Raw genomic sequence first — 17,407 nt, forward strand, 5'->3', positions numbered from 1 at the left:
TTAAAGCGGATGATATACCCAAGACGGCGTTTCGAACGAGATATGGACACTAAGAGTTTTTGGTAATGGCGTTTGGTTTGACGAACGCGCCAGCCGCATTTATGGATCTTATAAACAGAGTGTTCAAGCAATATTTGGATAAGTTCATTATAGTGTTTATCGACGACATATTGATATATTCCAATACGGAAGAAGATCATAAGGAGCATTTGAGGATTTCCTTGGAAATATTGAGAAAAGAAAGGTTATATGCTAAGTTTTTGAAGTGTGAGTTTTGGCTAAAGGAAGAACAATTTCTTGGTCATGTAGATAATAAAGAAGGAATCAAAGTAGTTTCAGCCAAGATAGAAGTTGTGATGAATTGGGAAAGACCCAAGACTCCTACGGAGGTCAGAAGTTTTCTGGGATTAGCTGGATACTATGGAAGGTTTGTGCAAGATTTCTCTAAGATTGTTGTTCCATTGACTAAGTTGATAAGGAAGAACGAGAAGTTTATGTGGACGGATGAGTGCGAGGAAAGCTTTCAAGAATTGAAAAAGAGATTGGTAACCGCCCCAGTGTTGGTGTTACCAGATGAGAAATGAGAATTTGTGATATTCAGCGATGCTTCATATAAAGGACTTAGATGTGTGTTAATACAACACGGGAAGGTAATAGCGTATGCGTCAAGGAAACTAAAGCCGCATGAACAGAAGTATCTCATGCATGATTTGGAATTGGCAGCAATTGTGTTTGCCCTTAAAATTTGGAGGCACTATTTATACGGGGAAAAGTGTGAGATCTATACAGATCATAAGAGTTTAAAGTATATTTTCACCCAGAAGGATTTGAATATGAGACAAAGAAGATAGTTAGAATTAATTAGTGATTACGACTGTGAAATAAATTATCATCCTAGAAAGGCGAATGTGGTAGCAGACGCTTTAGGTCGCAAGGAAAGATTGAATATGTTAACTTCATCGGAGGAATTGATCAAGGATTTTGAAAAGATGGAAATAGAGGTGCAGACTCCAGAATGTGGAGGAGAAGCAATGTATGCTATGTCATTTCAACCTGAAATTTTGGAAAAGATCCGATGTTGTCAAGAACAAGTGATGAATCGCGAAAAGGATAAATTGTCAGGAGAAGAAATCAAAGCACAAAAGGATAAAAGAGGAATATATCGTGTTAACTCACGTATTTGGATACCTAACGTTGTGGAGCTAAAGCACGAGATTTTGCATGAAGCGCATAACTCGAGATTTTCAATTCACCCTGGAAGTACGAAAATGTATAAAGATTTAAAAGAAGTTATTGGTGGCCAAACATAAAAAAGGAAATCGCAGAATGGATAAGTAAGTGTTATACGTGTCAAAGAGTAAAATCGGAACATCAGAGACCAAGTGGATTGCTTCAACCACTGAACATACCAGAATGGAAATGGAAACATATCGCGATGGATTTTGTGGTAGGATTACAAAAGACCAAGTCTAATCATGATGCAATTTGGGTAGTAATCGATCGATTGACGAAATCAACGCATTTCTTACCGATAAATGAAAGGTTTTCGTTAGAAAAGTTGGTCAAAGTTGGACGAGATTGTGATGCGTCACGGAGTTCAAGTATCTATCGTGCCTGATAGAGACCCGAGGTTTAAGTCAAGATTTTGGCGACAATTTCATGATCATTTGGGAACTAAGCTGAAAATGAGTACGGCATATCATCCGCAAACTGACAGACAAAGTGAAAGAACAATACATATGATCGAGGATATATTGTGAACCTGTGCAATAGATTTCAAAGGAAATTGGGACGAACACTTGCCATTGATTGAGTTCTCCTACAACAACAGTTATCACACAAGTATTGGCATGCCGTCTTATGAAGTGTTGTATGGAAGAAAATGTAGATCCCCTAAATATTGGGACGAAGTTGGTGAGCGCCAATTAATTGGCTCAGAGCTAGTTCAACAAACAAAAGAAAAGGTGGAAATGATTCGAAAAAGATTAATTGATGCTCAAGATCGACAAACGAAGTATGTGAATCGAGAACGAAAAGATGAGCAATTTGAGCCTGGAGACAAAGTCTTGTTAAAAGTATCTCCTTGGAAAGGTTTAACCAGTTTTGGAAAGAAAGGGAAGTTGAGTCCTATGTATATTGGACCATTCAAAGTGTTGCGACAAGTTGGAAATATGGCTTATGAATTAGCGCTACTTCCGCAAATGCAATATCTTCACAATGTATTCCACGTATCTCTTCTAAAGAAGTATAATGCTGATGCAAGCCATGTGATCGAGTTGGAACCAGTGGAAATTCAACCAGATTTGTCTTATGTGGAACAACCAGTTCGAATCTTAGATCGAAAAGAGAGGACACTTAGAAATAAATGTGTACCTCTAGTTAGAGTGTTGTGGAGAAATCCATTAGTGGAAGAGTCAACTTGGGAATTAGAAAGTGAAATACAAGAAAAATATCCCATTTGCTTAGACTAGATTCTGGGGACAGAATCCTTTTAAGGGGGGTAGATTATAATGACTGGGAATTTTGCGACACGATTAAGTGATTAAAGTATGATTTCAGTGGTGTGATTATAAATTATGTGATTAAATGATTTGTTTGGTTAATTGTCTTTATTGTATATTAGTCGTTGGGAGCGTAGATAGATGCGTTCCAATTTAAAGAGTTAGCTTAGGGGTTAAGCTGTGTTGTCGGGCCGTCAGGTAGAACGGAACTCGTCTTAAAAGGGATTAAAGTGTTTAAATATGAAATATGTGTTGATATGTGAAATGGAATGTTAAAGTGATAATTATGTTCTAGTGATGAGTCCGTTAGTAAAGATAATTGATTGTGAAGCGTAATTGAAACGTTGGGCGTCGGGCCGTCAAGCAGAACGTGACCCGATACGCGAAAAAGGAGAATAATAATAAAAAGGGAAATTTTATGATCAGATATGAGTTATGATGTGTGAATATATGTGCATGCTTGTATGCATGACTACGTGATCTGTTGATTTTTAAACGGATTTAAGGAATTTATTTGATTTAAAGTGAGGTTTATTGGACCTTTATACATTTTTAAAAATTACTCGAATAAGATTAAGGTGTGAAATTCACTTTGTTATCTTCAAAATAGTCTTAGAGACTTTCTGAAAATGATAGACGGATTTATTTCGTGATCGGTGCCTTTTAAAATGATTTTAACGGGTTATAATTCTATTTTGAGCGCAAACTTGTAAAATTCGTATTAAATAAACCGTACACTCAAAAATTATTCTGAAAATATGGCTGAAAAGCTAATTTCGAGATCTACATTCTAAAATTATTATTCGTACCAATTCCATCTTTTCCGAGAGAGATATTTACTAATTAAATTCGTTTTGGAAAAGGAATAAAGAATGATTTGGTGATCTAATTGCCTAATTACTAAACTACTCTTCCTTGGTAGTATATAAACCCCACCCCACCCCCTTTCTTTTCTTTCCTCACCCCGACCTCTCTCTTTTTCTCTAATTCTCTCATTTCTTTTTCTCTATCTCGGGTCTTCTCTCTCTCTCTCTCTCACTCTCGGTACTCTCTCTCTTCAACCCTTCCCTTGATTCTTCATCATTTTTAATTGTAAGACCAAGATTATGTGAGATTTTGCTTCATCTATCTAGATATGTAGATGCATGTGTAGGATTTTATCTATCACGGAAGCATGGTAAAATAATTTTACATATATATAATCCATATAATATGAATACAGATCGTAAATAAAATCGAGGGATCGATTTCTAACCTTTAAAAGCGATCCAAGAACAACGAGCGGAGATCCTTAGCAGTTGCTCCTCAAGTGTGAAGCACTCCACCGGTATCCACCAAGAAAACGATGTAATGAAGGAGGAGGAGGTGGAGAGAATTAGGGTTTTGTAAATCTTTTGGGTTGAGGCAAAAATAGGGTTTATAATGGTATATTTATAGGCAAAATTTTCAGCTGAAAATTTTCCCATAAAATATTATTATTATTAACCCTTTATTATTCTCACTAATAATTAAAACACCTTTTAATTATTAATCCTTTTTCTAAACACTTTAGAAATAATCATCTCACTTGATTTAATTTCCAAAAATTAAATTCTTAATTAATAATATTAAGAAACTTTTCTTAATTAATTTATAATCAATTAAATCTCATTTAATCAATTATTAAATTTTCCAAGTAATTATTTATTTCATAAATAAATAATTATCAACCATTATTAATTAATTCTTCCACCATTAAATCATTCTCTTTTATGGAGTGACCCTGTAGGTTCAATATTAAGCCGGTAGTAGAAATAAATAATAATAAAATATTTTATCATTATTTATATAAATTCTCTAATTAATTAAATATGATTAATTAATTAATCATATTTATTCTACATTATGAGGGATACTTCTCAGCATATCGCGACTATCCGGATAATACGAATTCACTGCTTAGAATACCAAGAACCTATTCAGTGAATAGTTACCGTACAATTAATTCCTTCTACCCTGCAATGTCACGATTAAATACAAGGCATGGAACTTGTGTCAAGCCTATCTTATTTAATCACTTGCTTTCCCATTCACTATGCTTAGTTCTATTTAATGTAAATTAGAAACTCCTTTCTAATTTCATTCACTCTGGCCAGAGATTCCAGAACTAGCATAAGTGGATCAGCATTGAACATTCTCTTCCTTCACTGGAAGGGGTAGATCCTTTATTGATCATACACTATCTTCGTATACAAATTCCTATACCCAGTAGAGCCCTTATAATTGTCCCTGGAGACTAAGAACTAAACCAAAGCATAGTTCAATGTACACGAGATTACTATGGTGACCTCAAGTCTAAGGATACTTGTACAACTATCACTATGTGAACAACTGCTGACACGTGAGTGAACTCCATCAGTTTTTCAGCTGTGCGAGTCATGTTCAGTGAACTTATTCTATAATAAGCACCTACATACTAGCTATAGTGTCACCACACAAATGTCTATGAGAACAGACATCCTTCATAATGAAGCAAGCATAGGATGTACCGATCTTTGCGGATTATTAATTACCAGTTAGTAATCCTACGCCCATGAACTATTTAAGTTTAGAGTTATCATCTTTTAGGTCTCATTATTATGATCTCATCACAATCCATAAAAAGCTTTACTCTAAACTGTGGTATATCTTATTTAAACACTTAAAATAGATAGAGCCCGTAATAAAAACAAAAAAAATCTTTTTTTAATATCAATGAAATCAAAACAGATTACATAAAAGTTATTCCTAAATCCTCATACATGATTGGACTTAGGGCATATCTCTTTCAATCTCCCACTTGTACTAAAGCCAATTACTCTGGTATCTAATACCCATCCTGTCTTTATGACGATCAAAGTGACTTTGAGAAAGTGGCTTTGTTAAAGGGTCTGCTATGTTGTTATGTGTGTTAACTCTCTCGACGTTGACATCTCCTCTTTCAACAATTTCCCTAATTAGATGAAAGCGCGCAGGACATGTTTGGAATTTTTATAAGACCCAGGTTCCTTGGCATGTGCTATTGCTGCGTTATTATCACAATACAACACAATAGGCTCTTCAACGCTACAGACAACTCTCAACTCAGAAACAAATTTCCTCATCCAAACGGCTTCTTTTGCAGCCTCATTTGTAGCTATATATTCTGCTTCCGCTGTGGAGTCAGCCGTTGTAGACTGTTTAGAACTCTTCCAACTAATCGCACCACCATTCAGAGTAAACACGTACCCTGACATGGATTTGCTATCACTTTCTGATTGAAAACTAGAGTCAGTATAACCCTCTATTTTCAACTCAGATTCACCACCAAAAATAAGAAAAATGTCCTGAGTCCTTCGCAAGTACTTAAGGATGTTTTTCACTGCTTTCCAGTGGTCTTCACCTGGATTGGACTGATATCTGCTTGTCACGCTAATTGAATAAGCAATATCAGGCCTTGTACACAATATCGCGTACATGATAGATCCTATTACTGAAGCATAAGGAATCTTACTCATACGCTCTCTTTCCTCAGGTGTCTTAGGAGACATTTTTTCGGAAAGGGACACTCCATGGATCATCGGTATGAGTCCTCTTTTGGAGTTTTCCATGCTAAACTTTTTAAGCACTTTCTGGATGTATGTAACCTGGGTAAGACCTATCATTCTTCTAGATCTATCTCTATAGATCTTCATACCGAGAATGTAGGATGCTTGTCCCAAGTCCTTCATGGTGAAGTTCTTAGATAGCCATACTTTGACTGATTGTAGCATCGGTATATCATTTCCTATAAGAAGTATGTCATCCACATACAATACAAGAAATGTTACCGCGCTCCCACTAACCTTCTTGTAGACACATGGTTCATCTATGTTTTTGATAAAACCAAACTCTTTGATTGTCTTATCAAAATGGATGTTCCATCTATGAGAAGCTTGCCTTAAACCATATATGGTTCACAGCAGCTTACACACTAGGTGTTCATTTCCCTTGGAAAGAAAACCCTCTGGCTGTGTAATATACACTTCCTCCTCAAGTTCCCCATTGAGGAAGGACGTTTTCATGTTCATTTGCCAGATCTCATAGTCATAGTAAGCAGCAATCGCAAGCAAAATCCGAATTGATTTTAACAGGGCTACAGGCGAAAAAGTTTCATCAAAGTCAATCCCTTGCCTTTGTTTGAATCCTTTTGCCATGAGCATGGCCTTATACGTCTCCACCTGGCCATCTGCTCCAATCTTTCTTTTGTATACCCACTTGCACCCAATAGGCTTAACACCTTCAGGCGCCTCAACCAGAGTCCATACTTGGTTGGTATACATAGACTCCATTTCGGATTTCATGGCACTATGTCATTTCTCTGAGTCAACACTACTCATAGCCTCATTATAGGTCACAGGGTTGTCATCATCAATGATTGACAACTCATTGTCATTCTCAATGACAAGGCCATAATACCTCTCAGGTTGGCGAGACACTCTCCCTGTCCTACGAATGGGCTGTTCTACAGAAGGTTGTTCAGTCTGAACAGGTGTTTCCATTTGATCCGTAGTAGTTTGTGCTTCTTGAACTTCATCAAGTTCAATTTTGCTCCCACTGTTTCCTTCAAGGATAAACTCCTTTTCCAAGAAGGTAGCATGTCTGGAGACAAACACCCGATGATCGGTATAAAAGTAATACCCCAAAGTCTCTTTAGGTTATCCCATAAAATTACATTTTACGGATCGAGATTCCAGCTTATCTGGGTCAATTTTCTTGACTTAAGTTGGACATCCCCAAATCTTAACTTGTTTAAGACTCGGTTTCCTTTCTTTCCATATCTCATACGGTGTTTGAGGAACAGATTTGGAAGACACCTTATTCAGTAAATATGCTGAGGTTTCCAATGCATAACCCCATACGAATACTGGAAGATCCGTATAGCTCATCATGGACCGAACCATGTCTAACAAAGTTCGATTTCTCCTTTCAGATACCCCATTTAACTGTGGAGTATATGGAGGAGTCCACTGGAAGACTATACCATTTTCTTTGAGATAATCTAGAAACTATCCATTCAAGTATTCACCACCTTGATCTGATCGAAGAGTTATAATACTGTGTTTGGTTTGTTTCTCCACTTCATGTTTATATTCTTTGAACTTTTCAAAGGCTTCAGACTTGTGTTTCATCAAATACACATATCCGAACCTAGATCTATCATCTATGAAAGTAATAAAGTATGAAAATCCACCCATGGCTTGCGTAGACATTGGTCCACATACATCTGTGTGTACCAATCCTAGCAAATCTGCAGCCCTCTCTCCATGTCCACTAAATGGAGATTTGGTCATTTTACCCAATAGACAAGACTCGCATGTAGGATATGATTCAAAATCAAAGGGGTCAAGTAACCCTTCCTTATGCAATGTCCGCAGTCTATTTTCACTAATATGACCTAGCCTACAGTGCCATAAATAGGTCAGATTTTTATCATCTCATTTTCTTTTATTAGTTTGTTCAATCTGAAGTAAATCATGCTCTACGTCACATACATACAGACCATTAGTTAAAATGCCACGTCCAAAAAGAACATTATCTTTAAGGATAGAACATTCATTATTCTTAATAATAAATGAAAAACCATCCACATCCAACATAGGAATAGAAACAATATTCCTCACAATAGAGGGAACGTAATAACAATTATTCAAAATAATAGTCCTGCCCGTAGGTATATGTAAACTAAATGATCCTACAGATATGGCCGCAACCCTTGCTCCATTGCCCATACGTAGAATCACCTCATCTTTTTCAAGAGTCCTACTTCCCTTTAGTCCTTGCAACGAATTGCAAATATGAGAACCACAGGCGGTATCTAATACCCAAGTAGAAATTTGACCTAGTGATATATTAACTTCGATCATGAACATGCCTGAATCAGAAGCGGTAGTCTTACTACCCTTCCTCTTCTTCAATTCTGCAAGGTAAACCTTGCAGTTTCTCTTCCAGTGCCCTAACTTGTTACAGTGAAAGCAAACAGCTAAATTAGGATCAGTCAACTTGTGAGCATCTAGTATGCTTCGGAGTGATAGTGCAGAAGACATGACGAATATAGTAAATCTGTAAATGATAAACACATAACAACACTTAGCAAATATTCAATTTCATTTCAAAATACTATATGAATCGGGTCTTTATTCATAAGTGTCTCCCACTAGTTAGTCTAATTTATTCAACCCCTAAGTGAAAATTAAGCATTCATAATGCTAGTGGGATTAGGGATCCTACATTCCATCACACAACCTCGGCTATAGCACAAAACGTCATGTGATGTTCAATAGGCAGACAACTCTTGTCAATTACATCTTATGTTATTCCCTAATATAACTTTAGCCTCTTGAATAATTGAGTCACGGTTGTGGCACGACAAACTCAATATTCTAAGTCAAGTCTAACCCAATATTTCCTACAATTGAATCAGTTTCCAACGGCCCACGGCTGTGGCACGTACCGACCTTTAGATTCTAATTCAATGTACACATCTCTATGTAATAGACAAGTATTTCTTATTTCGAAATCAAAGCCCTCGGCTGTAGCACGAAACGACAATGATTTAAAAATAAGAACTACTTTCTATCATGTTGGAAGGCTATGACCGACACAAGCCCGTTGTGTCATTGGCCAATTACTACTTGATATTATTTAATTTTAGAGGGTTTATATTACGTTACAATCATAATCATAGTATAAAGAGATTCTTCCTTTTAAATTAAATATTTCAAATCAAAAATCGATAATCAGATGATTCCCAGATCGGGTGGAGCATTGTCAAGAGGCGTCACATAATAACCCTTTCTTACAGAGAGAAATCTGTTGTTGACAGAATCATCCTTTCTCTCAATATTGAAAATTCATATTCAATTACGTGTTTCATAAACACAAGAATCTCATGATCGTATTCATAATATTTATATTAAGGTCATGAAACAATTTCACTATACTAGATTGTCTAACAAACGCCTTATGTTAATTAATTTCACCTAAATCTATCATCGCATGATAAACTAAGCATATATCATATATATAAGCATGAATAAATGTAAAGGTAGGCATGTTAAATCATGTCGCATATTGGTCTAAGCATTATATATCTCTATGTATCACAAGAGGCATTTAAAAGCAATTAAAACAGTCAAAAATAGCTTTAAAACACTTCTGTTAGCTATAAACAGTTCGAAACAATTTCAGAAAATATCATATAATATACCATTAGATGCGTCTCGAAAAGACGAATCCAACAGCACCAAGCACGCCCAATTCTGAGCAACCACGCACCCTCACGCGCCCAAAGAAGCTAATCCACGCGCTGACACGCGCACACGCGCTGTCAGGCGCGTGTCTGACATCCGCCCACGCGCCCTAAACCCTAAGCTGACGTCAGCATGACGTCATCTGATGACGTCAGCACATGGCTGACCGTTGACCGCGCGTGTCTGACACGCACCGCGTGTGACACACGAGCGCGTGTGCCCCACGCGCGCACGTCAGACGCGCGCTCCTTTGCCTCTGTTTCGAATGTCGCCGCCGCCGCCTTTCTCTGACAATCGCCGTACTCCATTTTTTTTCCGTGCCACCATCAAAACAGACTAACAGTGCTTTTCTTTACAAAACACAGCAGCATAAACACATATATATATATATACTATACAGATTATATATATATATATTTAATTACGAATTTTAATTGAAACAACTTCAAAAATTCATAACAATTAATCCATACATCATAAAATTATGAAAAAAAATACCCAGACGATCTACAACACTTGTAAGACCCAGATCTACAGTTAAAATTATTCTGAGAAACGATTTCTAATCAGTCATAATTAATCCATGATATAACTTGTAAAAATCATAATTAATTCATACAAGCACATAAAGTTCTGAAATTTTTACCACAGATCTATATGCATACAACCTATGCTCTGATACCATTGTAGGATTTTATCTATCACGGAAGCATGGTAAAACAATTTTACATATATAAAATTCATATAATATGCATACAGATCGTAAATAAAATCGAGGGATCGATTTCTAACCTTTAAAAGCGATCCAAGAACAACGAGCGGAGATCCTTAGCAGCTGCTCCTCAAGTGTGAAGCACTCCAACGGTATCCACCAAGAAAACGATGTAATGAAGGAGGAGGAGGTGGAGAGAATTAGGGTTTTGTAAATCTTTTGGGTTGAGGCAAAAACAGGGTTTATAATAGTATATTTATAGGCAAAATTTTCAGCTGAAATTTTTTCCATAAAATATTATTATTATTAACCCTTTATTATTCTCACTAATAATTAAAACACCTTTTAATTATTAATCCTTTTTCTAACACTTTAGAAATAATTATCTTACTTGATTTAATTTCCAAAAATTAAATTCTTAATTAATAATATTAAGAACCTTTTCTTAATTAATTTATAATCAATTAAATCTCATTTAATCAATTATTAAATTTGCCAATTAATTATTTATTTCATAAATAAATAATTATCAGCCATTATTAATTAATTCCTCCTAGTGAAGGAAACTTATTTTATCATTATTTATATAAATTCTCTAATTCATTAAATATGATTAATTAATTAATCGTATTTATTCTACATCGTGAGGGATACTTCTCAGCATATCGCGACTATCCGGATAATACGAATTCACTGCTTAGAATATCAAGAACCTATTCAGTGAATAGTTACCGTACAATTAATTCCTTCTACCCTGCAATGTCACGATTAAATACAAGGCATGGAACTTGTGTCAAGCTTATCTTATTTAATCATTTGCTTTCCCATTCACTATGCTTAGTTCTATTTAATGTAAATTAGAAACTCCTTTCTAATTTCATTCACTCTGGCCAGAGATTCCAGAACTAGCATAAGTGGATCAGCATTGAACATTCTCTTCCTTCACTGGAAGGGGTAGATCCTTTATTGATCATACACTATCTTCGTATACAAATTCCTATACCCAGTAGAGCCCTTATAATTGTCCTTGGAGACTAAGAACTAAACCAAAGCATAGTTCAATGTACACAAGATTACTATGATGACCTCAAGTCTAAGGATACTTGTACAACTATCACTATGTGAACAACTGCTGACACGTGAGTGAAATCCATCAGTTGTTCAGCTGTGCGAGTCATGTTCAGTGAACTTATTCTATAATAAGCACCTACATACTAGCTATAGTGTCACCACACAAATATCTATGAGAACATACATCCTTCATAATGAAGCAAGCATAGTATGTACCGATCTTTGCGGATTATTAATTACCAGTTAGTAATCCTACGACCAGGAACTATTTAAATTTAGAGTTATCATCTTTTAGGTCTCATTATTATGATCTCATCACAATCCATAAAAAGCTTTACTCTAAACTATGGTATATCTTATTCAAACACTTAAAATAGATAGAGCCCGTAATAAAAACAAAACAAGTCTTTTATTAATATCAATGAAATCAAAAGAGATTACATAAAAGTTATTCCTAAATCCTCATACATGATTGAACTTAGGACATATCTCTTTTACTATCTCTAAAGTTTTTAAAAAATCCAAAGTTGGATTTGGTGGTTTTGATTCGGTTCTTATGAGAACAAAAATGGTTTTGAATTCTAAACGATTTGAAGTGTTGATATGTGCTTGCATGCGTGTATTTGTTGTGAAAATTGGTGGTTGAAGGTTGGAAACCCCCGAGTGGGGGCACCATCGTGAAGGCACCGCCACCGGTGATGAACTCCGCTGAAGGTGAGTGATGATGTTAAAAACTGAGCTCTAGTATCTTTAAACCAATTTTCTGTGTTTGCATGTGGTGATTTTATTAAAAACCGATTGGGATTTGTGGTTTCAAAAGTTATTGAGTTGATTTTGTTAATTTAAATGGTTATGGATGTTTATTAAATGCTATATGTCGTATTTACATCGTAATGCGTGATTCAAAGTCTATTTGGTTAAAGTATACGAGTAATGCTAAAACCCTTGGAATACTAGCGGCCATCACAACTCCTCTGCAGTCTTTGGCAATATGTCCTTTTCTTCCATACTAGAATTAGGTGACATCTGCTCTTCCCATCGGACATTCTCCAGAGTAGTGTCCCCTTTGCTTGCACTTGAAACACGTGACATTTGGCTTGTTGCAAATTCCCGTATGCTTTTTACCACATATTCTATAATCAGGTATAGGCGGTCGGATAAGTCTTTGCTGACTTGAGGTAGGAAGTCGATTACCCATCCTCTAGTTGTTTTGTTCTGGTCTCCTGAAGTTTACTTTTCCCCGGGCTTGAAATCCTGGCCTTTTGTTGAAACGGTTCTGAGAATTTCCTGGTCCTTTCCCTTTCTGAGCTGCTTCACTTTCACCTTCAATAATCATGGCCTTCTGAACAACATCCGTATAAGTCGTCAGTTCAAACACAGCTACTCTGCTACGAATCCATGGTTCCAGTCCCTGCTGGAATCTCTTGGCCCGCTTCTCATCAGTATCCACTTGCTCAGGAACAAATCTCGCCAATTCAGTGAACTTGATCTCATAATCCTTATTCAAAGGGTGCGCCCATCTATAGTCTGTTGGTTTTACACATCCCTTAATATATATGGACTTCAAATGTTATAAGTGAAATACCATAACATGGATACCTCTATGTCTATGTTGTTTAAATTAATACAACTTTTCCCAAATTATTATCATTAAGGCACTCCCATCTAACAGGGTGCGCCTTATCTTTTAAGAGAATAAGTACCAAACAAACAAACAGCTGAAACAACTTTTCTTCTTTTATTGATAATGCGCTCTAGTGTGAAAATTCCACCAGTCCTATGGCTATTATGCATTATCGGGAAATTATTTGAATTTTTTTTCTGAAATACATATCTATGCATACTACCCCCTAGTCTAGGAGGAATTTATTTGTTACTAGTCTATTATATAAAATCCTTCATTGAAAAGAGGGGCCCAAGGTCGCACCCTACTGATAGTATTTTCGCAAGTGCTCTGCATTCCAAGCTCAAGGAATGAGCTTGCCATCCAAATCCTCCAAGCGGTAAGTTCCTTTCCAAAGTATGGCTTTGATCTTGTTCGGTCCTTCCCAATTAGCTCCAAGCACTCCATGCTAAGCTATTTTGATATTTGGCATGACTTTTCGCAGAACAAGATCTCCCACCTTATAAGGCACATACTTTACTTCTTGTTTAAATACCTTGCAATTCTCTGATGATAAGCAACAAGTTTCAACTGAGAATTCATTTCTAGCTTCGTCCAACAAATCTAAGTGGAGCCTTTGATTAACCTCTGCATCTTCTTCAATGAACAAATCCCTTCGTAACGATCCAACTCCTACTTCTACGGGAAGTATAGCCTCATACCCTTATGTTAGCGTAAAAGGGGACTCGCCTGTAGTCGACCTTAGAGTTGTATTATAAGACCAAAGGACCATTGGTATCTGCTCTAGTCAATCACCTTTCTTTTCCTCTAGCTTGGCCTTTAGAGTATGCTTAATGATCTTTTTTATGGCCTCAGTCTGGCCATTACTTTGTGGGTGATAAACTGCAGTGAAATCTTTCTTGATGTTCAAGTCCTTGTAAAGCTTTCTCAACTCTTTACTATCAAATTGCTTCCCATTGTTAGATATGAGTTTATACGAAATACCAAATCTGCAGACTATAGAATTGAAGATAAAATCTTTGATTTTCTTAGCCGTGATTGTGGCCAACGGCATAGCTTCCGCCCACTTTGTAAAATAATCAACGGTCACCACGGCGCACTTCACACCCCCTTGGCTTTGAGAAATTCTCCAATGAGATTAATTCCCCACATAGAGAAATGCCAAGGACTTGCCAATGAAGTTATGGATGTTGCTGGGGCTTTTGAATAATTAGCAAATCGTTGGCATTGATCACACGCCCTAACAAACTTGAAAGCATCTTCTTTCATGATTGGCCAATAATATCCCAGCCTAAGGACTTTTAATGCCAATGAACCCCCCCCCTGAGTGGTTGCCAAAAATACCTCCATGTACTTCTCTAAGAATAAAATTTCCTTCTTCCAGATCTACACATTGTAAAAGCGGTTGATGAAACCCTCTTTTATATAGCACCCCATCATATTCAACGTACTTCGCAGCTTGATAACGAAGGCAACGAGCCTGTAGCTTGTCTTCTGGAAAAGTCCCTGCTCGGATATAGTTGTGAATAGGGGTCATCCAAGTCTCCTGTGGGACCTCTTGTATCTGAAACACACTTAATTCTGGAATACTTGGGATTTCTTGAATTTCCAAGGGAATTTGTCCCCGCAACACGATGTCCATCTGTGAGCCCATTTTTGCCAAGGAATCTGTATTGCTGTTTTCTTCTCTTGGCACGCCTTCTAGCTTGGCGCTATCAAATTTTAAAAAAAAGTAAGAGATGCACACATCTTATATATAATTTAGTTGAGGACCTCGGGCCTGGAACCCTCCATTGACTTGATTTATTACCAACTCTGAGTCACTCCGAGCTATCAAATTCACGACCCCTACTTCCAAAGTTATCTTCAGGCCATTGATTAGCGCTTCATACTCAGCGTCATTATTGGTTACATAAAACTTGAACTGAATGGCACTCATTAAATGATGTCCTTTCGGGGTAACTAAAATAATCCCAGCACCTGCTCCGTTATTATTTACTGCCCCGTCGACATGTAGAATCCACCAAGGGTGTGGAAATTCTTCTCTCACTTTGTTAGGGACATTTCTATGTGAGGAAGGTTCTGCCAACACTATAGCCTTCTCATCCACTTCGGAATCAAACTCAAGTATGAAGTCAGCCAACGCATGTCCCTTAATTGTTGTGCAAGGGCAATATTCTAGATCAAACTGTCCCAGCTCAACTGCCCACTTCAGCATCCTTCCTGACGACTCTGGTTTATGTAAGATGTGCCTCAGAGGATATGCGGTGCGGACCTCTATCCGATGAGCTTGGAAGTATGGGCTCAGCTTTTGTTTTGCAAGGACAGGGGCATACACTAACTTTTCCATGCTGGTGTATCTAGTTTCTGCATCCAACAATCTCTTATTCATATAATACACATGTGATTGGCGGCCTTCTTCCTCTCTTACCAACGACGCTCTAATGGAATATTTTGAGACTGTTAAGCAGAGAATCAATGTTTCCCCCTCCTCTGGCTTTGCCAACATAGGAGGATTCCCCAACTGTTCTTCGATTTTCTGATAAGCTTCTTCACAGTACGAAGTCCATACAAAATCCTTTCCCATGACTTTAATCACCTTAAAGAATTTCTTGCATCTATCTGAAGACTTTAACACAAACCGACTCAATTCTGCAATTCTTCCCATTAAACTCTGCACTTGCTTAATGCTGGTAAGAGATTTCATGTCCAGCAAGGTTTTGATTTTCTCGGGATTTGCTTCGATTCCTGGGTGGTTTACCATAAACCCCAATAATTTCCCTGACTCTACACCGAATACGCATTTCTGAGGATTCAGCTTTATCCTATATTTTCTCAGAATGTGGAACATTTCAGCCAAATCCGATATATAATCCTTCGCTCTTTTGGATTTTACCAGCATATCGTTCACGTACACTTCCATTGTTTTCCCGATCTGCTTTTTAAACTTCTTGTTTACCAACCTTTGTTAAGTTGCCCCGACATTGATTAGACCAAATGGCATTCTGATATAATAATAGAGACCTTTGTCAGTGATGAAGGAGGTAAGCTCTTGATCAGGTTCATAAATGGGAATTTGATTATAGCAAGAGTACGCGTCCATGAAACTTAGAAAAGCATGTTCGGCCGTTGCATCAACCAATTGATCAATTATTGGAAAATGAAAGATATCCTTTGGGTATGCTTTATTTAGATCGGTGAAGTACACGCAAGTTCTACACTTCCCATTGGTTTTTTTACTAACACCGGATTTACCAACCATTTCGGGTAGGAAGATTCTCTGATTAGTCCGACGTCCAAGAATCTGTCTACTTCCCCGCCAATGCTACAACCATTTCTCCACTTACAGCTCTGCATTTTTATCAAATCCCTTTGTATTAGGAATCGATATTCAATCGGTGACACGTGACTTCCGGATCAATCCAACCATATCCGAGTGGCTCCACGCAAATATATCAAGATTTGCAAAGAGAAAGATTGAAAGCCCCTCCTTTAGCCTTGAAGTCAACTGAGACCCAATCTTCAGAACTTTGCTTGGATCCTTCTCGTCAATAGGTATTTCAATTGTGTCTTCAGCTGGTCCCATTTTCTCTACTGGCATCGAAATCCATGGATCCAAATTGAGCTGATTATAATCCTCATCACTTTGTCTAGAAGGCGCATCCCTAGAGGAGGAGCATCGACTTCTTTTCTGAATGAAGGCGCGCCTTGAATAACAGGAACATCAACTTCTTTCAAGTTTGGGATGGGAGAAGGCACGCCCTGACGTACAAGGGTATCAACTTCTTCCGAAACTCTCAGTGATAAGGGCGCGCCCTCAGGAAGAGGGGCATCCACCTTATATATATCATGTCTCAGGCTTTACAAAACATCGATCCTCCCCTCAAGCCTTTCCCCATTAAAATTTCATTGGATTATGTCGTTCGGGGGCTCTTCTTCTTCCAACATTTCAATCCTGATTGTGTCTTCTAAGAACAGCGTTGATGAAGGCAACCTGGAGGAGTATTCATTTTCTTGTTCAACAAGTAATCGATTCGAATCTCCTCGATTGCCTGTTCGATACTTCTTTCCAGTTCATCATCCGAGGCATCTCTGACTTGGACATCCTTTCTCCTAAAGCCTTATATAGCCTATCGGTAACATTCTCGGGAGTCATATTGAGAGCCTTTTATACTGCCAACCCCATTTGGGGTTGGAAATTTGATTATAA

General features: G+C 37.3%; 1 protein-coding gene across 1 annotated transcript; it reads right to left on the reverse strand.

Moving 5' to 3' along the window:
- Positions 1-13,984: 13,984 nt before the first annotated feature.
- On the reverse strand, positions 13,985-16,120 carry LOC141665190 (uncharacterized). Its single transcript, XM_074471171.1, has 3 exons — positions 15,012-16,120; positions 14,542-14,909; positions 13,985-14,193 (listed from the first exon to the last, which is right to left on the reverse strand). The coding sequence occupies exons 1-3, from the start codon at positions 16,118-16,120 to the stop codon at positions 13,985-13,987; spliced, it is 1,686 nt and encodes a 561-aa protein (XP_074327272.1).
- Between the last annotated feature and the right edge of the window lie 1,287 nt (positions 16,121-17,407).

Source organism: Apium graveolens, chromosome 6 (assembly GCF_009905375.1).
Source record: "Apium graveolens cultivar Ventura chromosome 6, ASM990537v1, whole genome shotgun sequence".
Lineage (NCBI taxonomy): Eukaryota > Viridiplantae > Streptophyta > Magnoliopsida > Apiales > Apiaceae > Apium > Apium graveolens.